Genomic DNA, 16,589 nt, shown 5'->3' with positions numbered 1-16,589 from the left:
CTATCCCAACACGTACATTACATTTGGACAGGTACATGGAAAGATTTTGAAGAAAACGGGCCAAATGCAGGCAGCTGCTGGAGGAAGTAGTTAAGGCAGGTACTATCACAATATTTAAGGCTACATTTGGACAGGATGCTGGATAGTACAGGTTTAGAGGGATATTGGCCAAGCCGGGCAGGTGGGATGAGTGTAGATGGAGCAACTTGGTCAGAGTGGGCAAGTTGGGCTGAAGGGCCTGTTTCCATGCTGTGTGACCCTATGACACTCTGTGCCCTTTCTATGCACAAAATGAAACTTTTTTTGTACTCATTGATTCCGGGCATATCAACATGTAACCTGAAATGTCACCCTTTTCCTCTCTCCAGAGATGTTGCCTGTCCAACTGAGTTACTTCAGCATTTTGTGTCTATCAACATTAGAACTGTATTGCAGGGGATCTTTGAGGTCATGCTTTGACCCCAGACATCATCTTTTCTGTTGTCAATTAGCCTTCCTTGTATAATTTGTCAGGCTATCAATTAATAATGGTGTCCAGTTCCTTTTGTACCTCCTCGTTAAGTAGCAAGAATGAGACGGTCTGTCTATTTAGGTTAAGGAACAGTAAGGAACATGAGGGGGAACTTCTTTACTCGGAGAGTGGTAGTGGTGTGGAATGAGCTTCCAGTGGAAGTGGTGGAGGCAGGTTCGTTGGTATCATTTAAAAATAAATTGGATAGGCATATGGATGAGAAGGGAATGGAGGGTTATGGTATGAGTGCAGGCAGGTGGGACTAAGGGAAAAAAAAGTTGTTCGGCACGGACTTGTAGGGCCGAAATGGCCTGTTTCCATGCTGTAATTGTTATATGGTTATATGGTTATAAGTGGTATGTGCCTCAAAACTGTTCTGACTATTTCCAACCAATAATAACTCAAAGACACCCTGTTGGCTTTCCATATCATTAAATAGCCTGGGGCCCTTCATTAGCTAGAATTTAAACTCTGCCAGTCATTTAAGCACAGTGGTTATAAGAGAATGTTAGAGGTAGGATAGTCTGTCATGACTGGTTGGTAAACTACAGTCTTGAATAACTGCATTTATTGAAAATACATATTGTATTATTAGAAACACAGTTCCCTTTTTAAGGCTAGAAGGGACTTTTGTCTACAATTCAAAGATGGACACAAAGCTGGAGAAACTCAGCGGGTCACACAGCATCTCTGGAGAAAAGGAATAGGTGACATTATGGGTCGAGACCCTTCTTCAGACTGAGCGTCAGGGGAGAGGGAAATGGGAGATGTAGAGAGAGATATAGAACATCTGGATGAAAGATATGCAAAAGAGTAATGATGATGAAGGAAACGGATCATTGTTAGCCAGCTAAGGGCAATATTTTGCCCACAGCAATCCGCAAGCCATAATTAAGGTTTCAAACGTGTGTATGCTTATTAAGGAGAGAAAGAGTGGGTGATGTCTCGGGTCGAGACCCTTCTTCAGACTGAAGATCAGTCTTGAACCGAAACGTCACCTATTCCTGCTCTCCAGAGATGCTGCCTGTCCCGCTGAGTTACTCCAACATTTTGTCTATCTTCGGCGTAAACCAGCATCTGCAGTTCTTTCCTACACATATGCTTTTTAATATTTCCAGAATTCGTGGTTTGGTTAATATTTGCCAACATTTATGCTTTGCTCTGTAGGCATCTTTTCTTGTAAAATCAGAATTTCTAAGACCTAGAATCCTGGGCTCCCAAGCTAAATGTGAAATCTGAACCAACTCTTGGACAGCAATCTGATCTCCTGATGATCCTGAGTACTCGTGGTCAGTACATCACCAAGTGTACTCCCTACTGACTTTGCTTTCTAAATACTTCCTAGTAAATTTCTCTAAAGTGATTGCAACGTGAGTGATTTGGTAAAAGAGTAATAGTGTGGTGGATACAATGAAATGTACACACACATTATCCAAAATATGCCGAGCAAGACAAACGTGGTGAAAATGAATTCTTTCATAGCTATAATTGTCAATTGGAGACGGAGAATAATTTCGCAATAAAATACATTAACATTTAATGCATGGAGTAGAATATTTGAGTTTGATGTGTCAATGAAGGATTTGGGTTTAAAAAAACTTCACCATCTCATTTCTTAAGGAGAAACATTTTAACCGTGTCACATATGGAACAGAAAATCACAGTGCAGAACTCAATGCATTCTTGGAAATAGGCTTCGATTGTTGAATGCATTAATAAGTTTATTGGCCAAGTATTCACATACAAGGCATTTGCTTTGATGCTCCTCACGCAAGTGACGTGACATAGTGATGGTTAGGAATGACACATAAACTGGAGGTGTGCGTTTTCACACTTCTATACCTTTTGCCTGGTGGGAGAGGGGAGAAGAGGGAGTGGCCAGCGTGCGACTTGTCCTTGGTTATGCTGCTGGCCTTGCCGAGGCAGCATGAGGGATAAATGGTGTAAATGGAAGGGAGGTTGGTTTGTGTGATGGTCTGGGCTGCGTCCACAATTCGCTGCTATTTCTTGCTTAGTTGTCTGCTGACTGGATAGCACGCAACAAAAAGCTTTTCAATGTGCCTCGGTACACGTGACAATAAACTAAACAAACTCTCTTCACTGCTCTATGGTCTAATAGCTTATTTGCACAATTTTTTTTTAATTTAATGCAATAAACAAAAGAAATTTCAATATCTGAGTGCCGCGTTTACAGACCTGTTATGCTGCTGCAAGTAAAACGTTCATTGTTACATTTTCAATACACATAACAATTAGACACTTAATTCTCTTAAGTGAGCAAAATAATTGTATGAAGAAAAGGTACACTTTAAATCTACTTGCACCCACACGACTACTAATCGCACACACCACCATTCGCTCACACATTTAACATTACAGTGTGCTCTGTTTATCACCGATCACTTTATAGCGGACTTTGGTTATTGTGGATGGAACGGCTCCACAATAATCAGATACCACCGTCTCTTAGAACACTGGCTGCTCGTTACCCTGTCATTGATATTGACAAGCAATTGGTTCGATCGACACGTGCAATGATGCTCTATTAAAACATGTACCAAACAGCCTTCAGTATGTTTGGCTTACGGTAACAAAAATAATTTTTTAGCTGTTCAAAAGCTGGGGGGGGGGTGGGGGGGTAGGTGGCATGCAGCGTCACACACACTAATTACCCCCCTTGATTTAATAATGTTATTAATTTGCTCCTTTTACCCCATAACTACCCTATCTACTGACGCATAGCCCCCAACTTGCAGTCACATCTAGAGAGGGGGGTGGGGGTAGAGAGTGAGGGCAGAGAGAGTGACAGAGACAGAGGCAAGAGGGGAGGTGGGGGGGTTGGAGGGAGGAGAAGAGGGAGGGGTGGGTGAGGGGAGAAGGTTGGGGAGGGAGGGGAGGAGAGAGGGAGTGAGGGGGACAGGGAGGGTGGGGGGAGGGGTTTTAGATGGGAGGGGGGGGAGAAGGGAGGGTTGTGGGTGGAGGGAAAGGGGTACGGACATGGGGAGGGTTAGGAGAGAGAGAGGAGTTGGGGGGGGGGGGAGGGAGGGAGAGGGGGGGGGGGTGGTGAGGGGGAGAGAGAGGGCCCTTTTTACTTCAACCCAAACCCCCCAAACAACCATTTGCAGGCAGCGCCTTTTTACTTCAAACCAACCATGTTTTCATTTTCAAACCGCATTAAGAGCACTCACAGTTGAGTAGACATATGTTCAGTGTTATTCAGAGCTCAGAGAGACATGACCTCCATCTTGCAGAGACGGAATGAGGTACACCACTTCCTGATTTTATAGTCCCTCCCCCTCCCTCCAGCAGGGGCAGCAGAGAGAATGGTGAATTTTTAAAAAACATGAATATCTCTCTGATTTTTCATCGATGGGAAAAATCCTCTGGTCCAGGAAGGCAGACGTGGGCTCTGAGCGAGGTGGCCAAAAATAACGGCCGTAGGTGGCGGCGTTGTCTCAGTAATCGCTGCACAGTGGGCCAAAAGCAATCAAGATCAGACTTTTAGTAATATAGATAGGTGCAGGAGTAGGCCATTTAGCCCTTCAATCCAGCACCTCCATTCAATATGACCATGGTTGATCACCCAAAATCCATACCTCGTTCCTGCTTTCTCCCCATATCTCTTGATTCTGTTAGCCCTAAGAGCTATATCTAAGTCTCTCTTGAATACATCCAGTGAAATGGACTCCACTGCCTTCTGTGGCAGAGAATTCCACAGATTCGCAATTTCCTGGGTGAAAATGTTTCTCCTCATCTCAGTCCTAAATGGCCTATCCCTTCTTCTTAAACTGTGATCCCTGGTTCTGGACTCGCCAACATCAGGAACATTTTTCCTGCAGCTACCCTGTCCAATCCTTTAAGAATTGTATATGTTTCTTTAAGATCCCTTCTCAGCCTTCTAAATTCCATTAGCCCTTCTTATTGAATACAACCAGTCAATGGCCTCCACTGCCCTTGGGGGGGGGGGGGGGGTATTCTTGGGGGGGGGGGGGGGGGGGGGTGTCATTAAACAGGGTTAATCTCATTGTCATAGGGTTCGATAAACTGAAGGGACATTTAGGATTTTTGCAAACTAGGAAGACGATTATTCCTTTCACCAGTCGTATGAGTCATAGAGTGTGGAAACTGGGCCTTCAGCCCAACTTGCCCAAAATGGCCCAACTACACTAATCCCACCTGCCAGCATTTGGTCCATATCCCTCCAAACCTGTCCTATCTTATCCGAAACCTGTCTAACTGCTTCTCAAATGATGGGATAGCCCCTGCCTCCACTACCTCCTCTGGCAGCTTGTTCCATACACCCACCACTCTTTGCGTGAATTGAAGAATTGTGAAATTAAACCACAAATCGGTTTGGGGTTCAAGCTCGGAGTCGGATCTTCCAAACAAAACAAAATAAACAATGCCTTGTTTTCTAACCTGTTTGTGTGGCAGAGACTCGTGCCTTGAAATAGAAATCATTTAGCACCATCTGCCACCAAATTCCCAAATGTGCATGTTGTGATTAAGCTACAAAGCTACAAGGTTAGAACTCTGAACAGGCAAAACATTCCATCTCACTACATTTTCCAAAACTATAAAATTGAACTCGGGCTGTTCAAAAGCAAAGATAAAGAAAATAACTATTATTGAAGAATTTTTGGAGCTGATTAAAAGAGTTGTAAAAGAAGAAATAACACACTTGGGCACCATATTTTATTCATAATAACAAGGAATTGCAGACAAAATGTGTAGGTAGGAACTGCAGATTCTGGTTTATACCGATGATAGACATTAAATGCTGGAGTAACTCAGCAGATCAGGCAGCATCTCTGGAGAAAAGGGTTGGGTGATGTTTTGGGTCAGAACCCTTCTGAAGACCCATTGAGTTACTCCAGCATTTTGTGTCTATCTAAGGATGCTGGTTTAAACAACAAAAAAAAAGACATAGCACTGGAGTAACTTTGCAGGTTGCTGAGTTTAGTTTGGAAATGCAGAGCGGAAATAAGCCCTTTGGCCCACCGAGCCTGCGCTGATCACACACTGACACTATCCTGCACACACTAGGGACAATTTACCAAGCCAATTAACCTACAACCCTTTAATGCCTTTGGAGTGTGGGAGCAAACTGGAGCTCCCGGAGAAAACCCACGCAGGTCACAGGGAGAACGTACAGACAGCACCCATAGTCGGGATCGAACCCTGGTCTCCGGCAGCATCTCTGCTGCTGCGCCAGCGTGCCGCCAGAGTTATTCCAGCGCTTTGTGTCTTTCTTCACTGTATTTTCTTCTCTTGGTTTTGTATTTCTGTTCAAGGTGAAAAAGTAATGTGACTTTGATCAAGGTATATGATATTGTGGTGATGTTGTATGTGAATCTGCAAATGAGACATGCCTGCTTTAAACGTGGGGAGGTCATTCACTCACTAGGATGATGACGGTGCTTCATTCCCATAAATCCACCAGCCTGATGCAGTAAATGCTGCAGTACTGTACATTAGCCTGCATGCAGCAGGCACCTCTCTGAAAAATGGATACTCTTCTCGTTGTCTGTGGTTGCATTTGGCTTCTGCTCAGTGAGTATACTCTCATGTTATGTTCTTGCTTCTTAATTTACACACTGCACTGCTTATTTTCCGTGGCATTTTATACCATGGTAAAGGAAAGGTTATATGCTGGAAAATTCACAAGATCATGCTGCTCACATTTTTAGCCAAGACACTGTGGTTTCTTTAATTAAGCTTATATAAGTGGAATCTGGTACATTTTAAGTATCGTGATTTGATGTTTGCAATTTAAAAATAGATTAAACTAAATCTGATCCTGCTTAAAGCAGAACAATAATTTTCTGTGAGTGCAATGACTTTGCTAGCTCAAGCCTAAAATGTGTGATATTTCACACGCCTGTTATTTTAAAAGAGACATGCTTGGTGATATTTCACTAATGATTGATTATGATCATGATTTGTCATGAAAAATTGTTAATTTTGCTTCTTTAATGACTGAACGATGTTAGAAATGTTGTTAGGCAAAATTACTCATTTAATTTAAATAAATAAATAGAAACTGCTGGAGTTTGAAGATGGGTCCCGATCCAAAACATCCCCTATCCATGTTCTCCAGAGATGCCGCCTGACCTTACCCCAGCACTTTGTATCTTTTTGTGTAAACCAACGTCTGCAGTTGCTTGTTTCTGCAAACTGCTGGAAGAACTCGGCGGGTCAGGCAGCATCTGTGGAAAGAATTGGGAAGATGACGTTTTGGGTCGGGGTCTCTCTTCAGACTGCTGGGGTGGAAGGGAGATGGCTGGTGGCAAGGGGTGGGGTGAGAGCTGGCAAGTGATGGATGGATGCAGATAAGGAGTTGATTTCAGTTGAGTCTGTGTGCTTTTTTTTTCTCTCCCGCTGTTGTAACTGGAGCCCATCACCTGTGTCTCCTTGTTTCTTGTTGTTTCTGCTCTCCCCCCCCCCCCCCCCCCCCCCCCCCCCCCCCCCCCCCCCCCCCCCCCCCCCCCCCCCCCCCCCCCCCCCCCCCCCCCCCCCCCCCCCCCTCCCCTCTCCAGATGTACCTGGATAGAGTTCCTCTTCTCCTTGCCTTTCACTCTGCCAGTCTTCACATCCGACCATTGACATTTCTGCTAGGCTTCTTCACCATCCCACCGCCACTTTGTATCTTTACTGCAGAGACTACTTACTCAGTGACTCTTAAGTTTGTCCATCCCCGGGCACTTTCTAATGCAATCACAGGAGATGCAACACCTGTCCTTATTCCTCCTCCATCACATATCCAAACATCCCTTCCAGGTGAGAGAGGTTTACGTATACTTCCTCCAACCCCTTGCGTTCAGCGTTCTCTGCAACCTTCTCTATTTTGGTGAGACCAAGCGTAACTGCGGTGACTGTTTCACCATATATTTTTGCTCTGTCCATCTTGGCCAATTGGAGCCCCTGGTTGCTGGCTACCTTGGTTTCTTCTCCAATTCTGACCTGTCTGTCCTCGACTTCCTCCGCTGCCAGTGAAGGGTCACAAGCAAACTGGCAGAATGGATCCTCATTGTGTTTGGGTAGTCTACAATCCAACAGCATGAACATTGACTTCTCCAACTTCAGGTGAACAGCTGATGCGGCACGGTGGCGCAGCAGTAGAGTTGCTGCCTCATGGCCCCAGAGACCCAGGTTCGATCCTGGCTACGGGTGCTGTCTGTACGGAGTGTATAAGCTCCCCCTGTGGCCTGCGTGGGTTTTTTCTGGTTTCCTCCCACACTCCAAAGACGTGCAGGTTTGCAGGCTAATTACCTTTGTAAAATTGTCCCTAGTGTGTGTGTAGGATAGTGTAATGCCCCTGTCCCACTTGGGAAACCTGAACGGAAATCTCTGGAGACTTTGCACCCCACCCAAGGTTTCCGCGCGGTTCCCGGAGGTTGCAGGTGGTTGCCGGAGGTTGCAGGTAGGGAGACTGATTAAAAAACCTCTGGGAACTGCATAGAAACCTTGGGTGGGGCGCAAAGTCCCCAGAGGTTTCCATTCGGGTTTCCTAAGTGGGACAGGGGCATAAGTGTGCGGGGATCGCCGCTCGGCACTGATTCGGTGGCTGAAGTTCCTGTTTCCACACTGTGTCTCTAATCCACCACTTTGTCCTTTTGTCTTCTCTACTTATCACCTCCAGCCCTTTCTTATCTTATTCCACCATATCATCCTTAGAGATACAGGGCAGAAACAGGCCCTTCGGCCCACCGAGTCCGTCTGAACCAGTGATCCCCACACACTAACATTAACCTCTCACCCACTAGGAACAATTTACATTTGTACCAAGCCAATTAACCTACAATTAGCTTTGGAGTGTGGGAGGAAACCGGAGATCCCGGAGAAAACCCACGCAGGTCACGGGGAGAACGTACAAACTCCGTACAGACAGCACCCGTAGTCGGGATTGAACCCAGGTCTCTGGCACTGTAAGGCAGCAACTCTACCGCTGTGCCACCGTGCTGCCCTTCTCTACTTATCACCTCCAGCTCTGGTTACTATCTCCAACCCTCTCTCCTCCACCTGACCCATCTGCCAATCACTCTCCTTACCTGCACCCACCCACCACTTGCCCCAGCCCCTCCCTCCCCCACCCCCCTGTCTCTTTCTGCCAGCTCTCTCCCCTCTACTCCAACAGTCTGAGTAAGGGTCCCGACCTGATACTTCACCTGTCCATTTCTCTCTACAAATGTTGTTTGACCTCCTATTCCTGCAGCAGTTTCTTGTTCAAGGTTCTACCATCTACAACCTCCAGTGTCTCCATTTATTTTGCATGTACTTGCTTTCAGCAGCCTAATGCACAAGAATAATAAGACTGTAAGCTGGCTATTTTTCTGTGAAGTTGCCAATTAATGATTTTTCAATGTTGCACAAATGCAGGTTCTTCTTTCAATAATCAATTAACAAAGTTAAAAAAAAAAAAAAGATGTGTATTGGAATGCATTGTAACCTTCTTAACTCAACAATCTCTTGGTCATTTTCACCAAGATCTGTTGCCTGGATTTCTCTGCTTGCTATGGTTCCTTTGATGTCAGAGTTATGCACCGTGGTAACAGGCCCTTCAGCCCATCTTGCCCACACCAACCGTCCTGTCCCATTAACACTAGTCCCACCTGCCCGTGTTTGGCCCATATCAGTCCAAACCTGTCCTATCCATGTAGCTGTCCAATTGTATCTTAAACGTTGCAACATTACCTGCCTCGACTACCTCCTCTGGCAGCTTGTTCCATACACCCAAGATAGACACAAAAAGCTGGAGTAATTCCACGGGGACAGGAATTACTGAGAGAAGGAATGGGTGACGTTTCGGGGTGAGACACTTCTTCAGTCTCCATACACCCGCCGCCCTTTGTGTGAATGGTGTGAGCCTTAATTTTTATTTAAATAGAGATCTTAAACGTTCACAGATAAATTGAGCAAAATCCCAAAATAACAAATTGCTAAACTATCGATGGAGTTATTTTGACATTGACATTTTCAGATCTGAGTCTTGATTTGTGCTGAATTTGATTATCCTGACCAGAGAGCTTTCAGTTCCTTAAAAGATGATATAGAACAGTGCAGCACAGGAATATGCCCCAATGTCTGTGGCGAACATAATGTCAAGACCAACTCGTGTACCTGCACATGATCCATATCCCTCCATTCTCTGCATATCCATGTGCATGTCCAAAAGCCTCCTAAATGCCACACTCATATCTGCCTCCAACCCCACCCCCGAGTAGCACATTCCAGGCACTCGCCACCCCCTCTTTTTGTGTTAAAATTGTCCAGCACATACCCTCTAGTCTTTGGCATTTTTCACCCTGGGGGAAAAAAGGTTTTGACTGTCCTTTTGGCTTTACATCTTTGGCCTTTATCCAACCATCCATCCACCTATCACTTGCCAGTCTTTGTCCCACCCCGGCTCTCTTCCAGCTTTCTCCCCCCTTCTACAATCTGTCCGAAGAAGATTCCTGACCTGAAATATCACCTATCCATGTTCTCCAGAGATGCCTAGCAAATTAGTTGTATGTGAATACTTGGCCAATTAACTTATTCATTCATTCAGCTGCTGCCCAACCCATTGAGTTACTCCAGGACTTTGTGTCCTTTTTTGCAAAGGACAACCTGCAGTTCCTTGTATGTATTTCTAATTGTCTCCCCTGTCTATATACTTCTATCGGGTCCCTCGTCAACCTTTGGCATTCTAGGGAAAACAATCCAAGTCTGTCCAGCCCTCTCTTTGTTGCTAATCCCTCTAAACCAGGCAATACACTAAACTAAATTAAATTAAACTATTCTAGTAAACCTCCTCTGCACCCTATCCAAAGCTTCCCCATCCTTGCAGTAATAGGGAAACCCGAACTGTACGTCCTACTCCAATTGTGGCCTAACCAATGTCCTATAAAACCGCATCGTGAAGGGCCTGTCCCACTTGGCCGTTATTTGCGCGTAATTTATGCGACATTATTTTCGCACCATGACGCAAGCGTCGTAACACGCACGTGATGCGCGCATGGTGTGCCTTACATGCACATGGTGCGCCTTACGCGCGCATGTTGCGTGGTGACATAGGCAGTAACGCGCGGTGTCCCAGGATTTTGTGATGTACAAAATCTTCGCATGCCATCTGCGTGACGCGCAAATGATGGCCAAGTGGGACATGCCCTTAACTTTATGACTCTTTTACTCGATGCCACAACCAACGAAGGCATGGGTATCAAATGACACCTTTACCACTCTATATACCCGTGTTCCGCTTTCACTAGTTATGGAGTGGACCTCAAGATCCCGCTGCACATCAATGCTGTTGTCTTGCCAATTATTCTATATTGTCCTTGCAATGATGCAAACACTGCCAAAATATTTATATCTAGTTGACCTGAGCTTGTTTAGGACACAAGTTCTGGGTGGATGAATTTCTGGCAATAAAAGGCTATTTAACTGAATAGTGAAAGGCCTGGATAGAATGGATATGGAGAGGATGTTTCCACTAGTGGGAGAGTCTAGGACCAGAGGGTGCAGCCACAGCTTCAGAAAGGAAATGAGAAGGAATTTCTTCATCCAGAGGGTGGTGAATCTGTGGAATTCATTGCCACAGATGGCTGTGGCGGCCAAGTGTTCAGGTAATTTTTAAAGCGCAGGTTAACAGGTTCTTGATTAGTAATGGTATCAGGAGTTATGTGGAGTAGGCAGGAGAATTGTGTTGAGAGGAAAAATAGATCAGCCTTGATTGAATAGTGGGGCAGACGCAATAAGCCAAATGGCCTAATTCTGTTCCTATGACATTAACATTTCCACTTACATTAGATTTTTCAGCTGCTCAAGGCCTGGTTGTCGGATGGTGGGACCTTTGGGTCTTGGTTCTTCTTGGTTTCTTGGTCCTCCAAAATATTCCAAATGGAATTTAAACTGGAGGTGGTGGAGGGAGGACTTGAGCCAGAAAGGGTTATTGGGAAGAAAGAGCTACTTTAAATTTAGTTGCATCTGGTTGGGTAACTATAGTAGGGTGGAGATTATTCCATGCTTTAATTGTGTGGGGGAAGAACGAAGAACACCACCTATCTTAGTATCATCTGCATACTTACTAATCCAATTTACCACACCATCATCCAGATCCTTGGTGTACATGACAAACAACAGTGGACCCAACACGGATCCCTGAGGCACCCCACTAGTAACTGACCTCCAACCTGACAAACAGCCATCCACCATTACTCTCTGGCATCTCCCATTCAGCCACTGTTGAATCCATCTTGCTACTCCTGCATTAATACCCAACAATTGAACCTTCTTAACCAACCTTCCATGAGGAACCTTGTCAAAGGCCTTACTGAAGTCCATATAGACAACATCCACTGCTTTACCCTCATCAATTTCCCTAGTAACCTCTTCAAAAAAAATTCAAGAAGATTAGTCAAACATGACCTTCCAGGCACAAATCCACGTTGACTGTTCCTAATCAGACCCTGTTTATCCAGATGCTTATATATATTATCTCCAAGTATCCTTTCCATTAATTTGCCCACCGCTTCCACAATTAGGTGCTGTGAATTAGGTTGGCTGGTGATTCCTGGCCTGTCCCAGGAGAATGTAAGGCCATTGTTGAGCAAGCTCTTCCTGAAACGTCTCTGCCCTTGGAAGACAAGCCAATGAAAGTGTACTTGCTTTTATTCTATTGTCATCAATAGTTGGCAGAGTCAGCTGGCACATGATGGCATGTGAAATTTCTGCATGCCTAGCATTGTATGATTAGCCCGCCCCCTTGCCTATCAATAACCACTGGGAGTTTCTAGATGTGTTTGCAGAAGTGTTGAATATTTGGGAAGTGAAACGTTTTGCTCATCTGTGTCTTAATATGGAGATAGTTTTTGGTGCCTTCATTCACTCCCTGCTGGGAAACCCGCAATTACGGTGAACTTTACTGTTTTAAATATACAATATGGGAACAGGCCCTTCAGCCCACAGTCTGTGCTGATCCACAAGCACCCTGTACATTAGTTCTATTTTATCCCAGTTTCATGTCCTAAGCACTACCGGAAATTTGTTACAGAAGGCAATTGGTCTAAAACATTGCATATCTTTGGAATGCGGGAGGACACCGGAGCACCTGGAGGAAACGCGCGCTGTCACAGGAAGAACGTGCAAACTCCGTACAGACAGCACCCGTAGTCAGGATTGAATCGGGTCTCTGGTGCTGCAAGGCAGCAACTCTTCTTCTGTGCCACGCCTAAACTTCTGGGACACATTATCTTCTCAATCTTAATCCAAAAAGAAAGGGATTACTTGCCTTCAGATGAGTGGAGACTTCACCTGTCACCTCTTAATATGGTTGTGAATACGTACTGGGTCATGTTGTTAAAGTCACCATGAAAACCTTTCCATGGGTACACCACATTAGCCCTTTCATCCCTTGGAACTTTTATAGAGATTTAGATTTAGAGATACAGTGCGGAAGCAGGCCCTTCGGCCCACCGAGTCCGTGCCGCCCAGCAATCACACTAACACTATCCTACACATTACGGACAATTTACAATTGTACTGATGTCGATTAACCTACAAACCTGTACAAATCTTTGTAGTGTGGGAGGAAACCGGAACACCCAGAGAAAACACATGTGGTCATGGGTAGAACATACCAACTCCATGCAGATAGCACCCTTAGTTGGGATCGAACCCGGGTCTCTGGTGCCCTGCTGCTGTGCTCGTATTAAAATTTACTCCATGACGTTAGTAAGATCACTAGGACCAATTTAGAACCATGCAATTTACCAAGTAGCTCATGTTGGTCTTATCTTTGAAAGGAATGTACAGGTGCGACTGCTAGTGGGAACTAGAAGCCAATCAGTGCATGGTGTTTTTTGAAACCGTGCCATACAATAAAGTTTCACAATACCGCCATTTCCCAACAATGCACTGTTAATGATGATGGCAAAAATGTTGCTTATCTAACGCCTTTCATCGACTCGAGTGAAATCCGTCTATTATTATCATGGAGCTAAAAGTAACCTCCTGTGAGCGACTTCCACGAACAGTGCTGACTTACCAAGAGGTTTCTGCGCAGAGTAGTTTCCTGAAACTGCTGATGTCAGCTGGTTCTGGGTTGGTTACCAAGGTTGCCAACTGAATGCCCTTGGCACGTTCACCATGCAGACGTGACTAGGTTCGCCGCCAGGGCAAAGATTTGCACCACGTTTTTATTAGCTTATGTCTTTCTCTTATGAAAAATTCATTACACATACAGCAAGTGGCGCCAGGACACAAAATATGTAGTTTCAATGACAATGTCTACTTGCAGAGTATACCCTTTATTTAGTGTTTTTTTCTCAGTGGGTGGTCAGGACCGTACTCTAGCTGATGAGAGGACCGTTCAGTTACTGATAGATACACAAAAATGCTGGAGAAACTCAGCGGGTGCAGCAGCATCTATGGAGCGAAGGAAATAGACAATGTTTGGGGCCGAAACCATTCTTCAGACTGATGGGGGGGGGGGGGTTGGGTGGGAGGGAGAAGAAAGGAAAAAGGAGGAGGAGCCCAGAGGGCTAAGGGAGAGATAGGAAGGGGAGGAGACAGCAAGGGCTAACAAAATTGGGAGAATTCAATGTTCATGCCCCCAGGATGCAGACTGCCCAAGCGGAATATGAGATGCTACTCCTCTAATTTCCAGTGGTGCTCACTCTGGCCATGGAGGAGACCCAGGACAGAGGTCGGATACGGAATGGGAGGGGGAGTTGAAGTGCTGAGCCACCGAGAGGTCAGGTTGGTTAATGCGGACCGAGCGGAGGTGTTCGGCGAAACGATCGCCAAGCCTCTGCTTGGTCTCACTGATGTAGATCAGCTGACATCTAGAGCAGCGGATGCAATAGATGAGGTTGGAGGAGATGCAGGTGAACCTTTGTTGCACCTGGAACGACTGCTTGCGTCCTTGAATGGAGTCGAGGAGGGAGGTAAATATCAGTTCCTTCGGTTTGAAAAAGGGTCTCGACCCGAAACGTCACCTACGCCTTCGCTCCATAGATGCTGCCTCACCCGCTGAGTTTCTCCAGCATTTTTGCCTACGTTCAGTTGCTGATATCAGCTGGGAAAAAACTATTGCTGTTGGATACTTTAGACCAGTTATCCTAACATCTGTGTTCAGGAATGTAATTAACCACTGTTAAAAGGGTTTAGTTTAGAGATACAGCGTGGAAACAGGCCCTTCGGCCCACCGAGTCCGCACCAACCAGCAATTCATTTATTTTTTCCTCCCCCCACACTGACACTATCCCACACACTAGGGACAATTTACAGTTTTACCAAAGCCAATTAACCTACAAACCTGTACGTCTTTGGGGTGAGGGAGGAAACCGGAGTACCCGGAGAAAATCCACATAGGTCAGGGGGAGAACCTATGAACTCCGTATAGACGACACCTGTAGTCAGGATCGAACCCGGGTCTCTGATGCCGTAAGGTAGCAATTCTACTGCTGCATCACCATGGTAGCGACAGAATATTTAGAAAGTCGTGCAGAGTCAAAATAATTTTATGGAAAGGAAAATGTGTTGCCTAATTAGCTAGACTTCTTTGATGGAACAATAGACAATAGGTGCAGGAGTAGGCCATTCGGTCCTTCGAGCCAGCACCGCTATTTACTGTGATCATGGCTGATCATCCACATACAGTACCCCGTTCTTGCCTTCTCCCCATATCCCCCGACTCCCCTATCTTTAAGAGCTCTATCTAAATCTCTTGAAAGCATCCAGAGAATTGGCCTCCACTGACAATCCACTACAAGAAACCTGGTACATGCAGGGGATCCAGTAGATATAGTGAACTTGGACATCTAGAAGATGTTTTGTAGGGTGCCACTTAAAAGGATTACTGCTTTAGATGGTCAGGGTAATATGTTGTCATAGATTGTAGAGTAGCTTACTACAGAAAACTGTGTTCAGATAAATGGATCACTTTCAGATTAATAATCACTAACTAATGGGGTGCAATGATGATTGATGTTGGAGCCTCCGGAGGTTTGGTTTTTAGTTTTAGAAAACGGCATTCGGCCCAGTGAGCCCACACCAACCACTGATCACCCGTGCACGAGTTCTATGTTATCCCAAGTTTCGCATCCTACACACCAAGGGGCAATTTACAGAAGCCAATTAACCTAAAAAGGATTTGAGTATAGGAGCAGGGAGGCTCTACTGCAGTTGTACAGGGTCTTGGTGAGACCACACCTGGAGTATTGTGTACAGTTTTGGTCTCCTAATCTGAGGAAAGACATTCTTGCCATAGAGGGAGTACAGAGAAGGTTCATCAGACTGATTCCTGGGATGTCAGGACTTTCATATGAAGAAAGACTGGATAAATTTGGCTTTTACTCGCTAGAATTTAGAAGATTGAGGGGGATCTTATAGAAACTTACAAAATTCTTAAGGGGTTGGACAGGCTAGACGCAGGAAGATTGTTCCCGATGTTGGGGATGTCCAGAACAAGGGGTCACAGTTTAAGGATAAGGGGGAAATCTTTTAATAATAATAATAATAATGGATGGGATTTATATAGCGCCTTTCTAGATACTCAAGGCGCTTTACATTGCATTATTCATTCACTCCTCAGTCACACTCGGTGGTGGTGAGCTACCTCTGTAGCCGCAGCTGCCCTGGGGACAGATTGACGGAAGCGTGGCTGCTAATCCGCGCCTACGGCCCCTCCAACCACCACCAGTCGCTCACACACATTCACACACATTCACGCGCAGGCAAAGGTGGGTGAAGTGTCTTGCCCAAGGACACAACGACAGTATGCACTCCAAGCGGGATTCGAAACGGCTACCTTCCGGTTGCCAGCCGAACACTTAGCCCATTGCGCCATCTGTCGCCCAAGGACCGAGATGAGAAAAACATTTTTCACACAGAGTGGTGAATCTCTGGAATTCTCTGCCAGAAGGTAGTTGAGGCCAGTTCATTGGCTATATTTAAGAGGGAGTTAGATGTGGCTAAATGGATCAGGGGGTATGGAGAGAAGGCAGGTACAGGATATTGAGTTGGATGATCAGCCCTGATCATATTGAATGGCGGTGCAGGCTAGAAGGGCCGAATGGCCTACTCCTGCACCCAT

At 45.5% G+C, this 16,589-nt stretch overlaps 1 protein-coding gene across 2 annotated transcripts in view; it reads left to right on the top strand.

Moving 5' to 3' along the window:
• The first annotated feature begins 5,613 nt into the window (after positions 1–5,613).
• The window catches only part of LOC129701812 (long-chain-fatty-acid--CoA ligase 6-like), an 85,013-nt gene continuing 74,037 nt past the window's right edge, over positions 5,614–16,589 (top strand). The window contains exon 1 of one of the 2 annotated variants that reach the window (XM_055643274.1): positions 5,614–6,064. In XM_055643274.1, the coding sequence (XP_055499249.1) occupies positions 6,019–6,064 (46 nt within the window). In that variant the 5' untranslated portion in view covers positions 5,614–6,018. The remainder of the gene's footprint in view (positions 6,065–16,589) is intronic. The other variant, XM_055643273.1, reaches the window with a different exon arrangement.

Source organism: Leucoraja erinacea, chromosome 11 (genome assembly GCF_028641065.1).
Source record: "Leucoraja erinacea ecotype New England chromosome 11, Leri_hhj_1, whole genome shotgun sequence".
Taxonomy (NCBI): Eukaryota; Metazoa; Chordata; class Chondrichthyes; order Rajiformes; family Rajidae; genus Leucoraja; species Leucoraja erinaceus.
The sequence above is the reverse complement of the archived record's forward strand: the minus strand, read 5'-3'. Positions and strand labels throughout refer to the sequence as shown.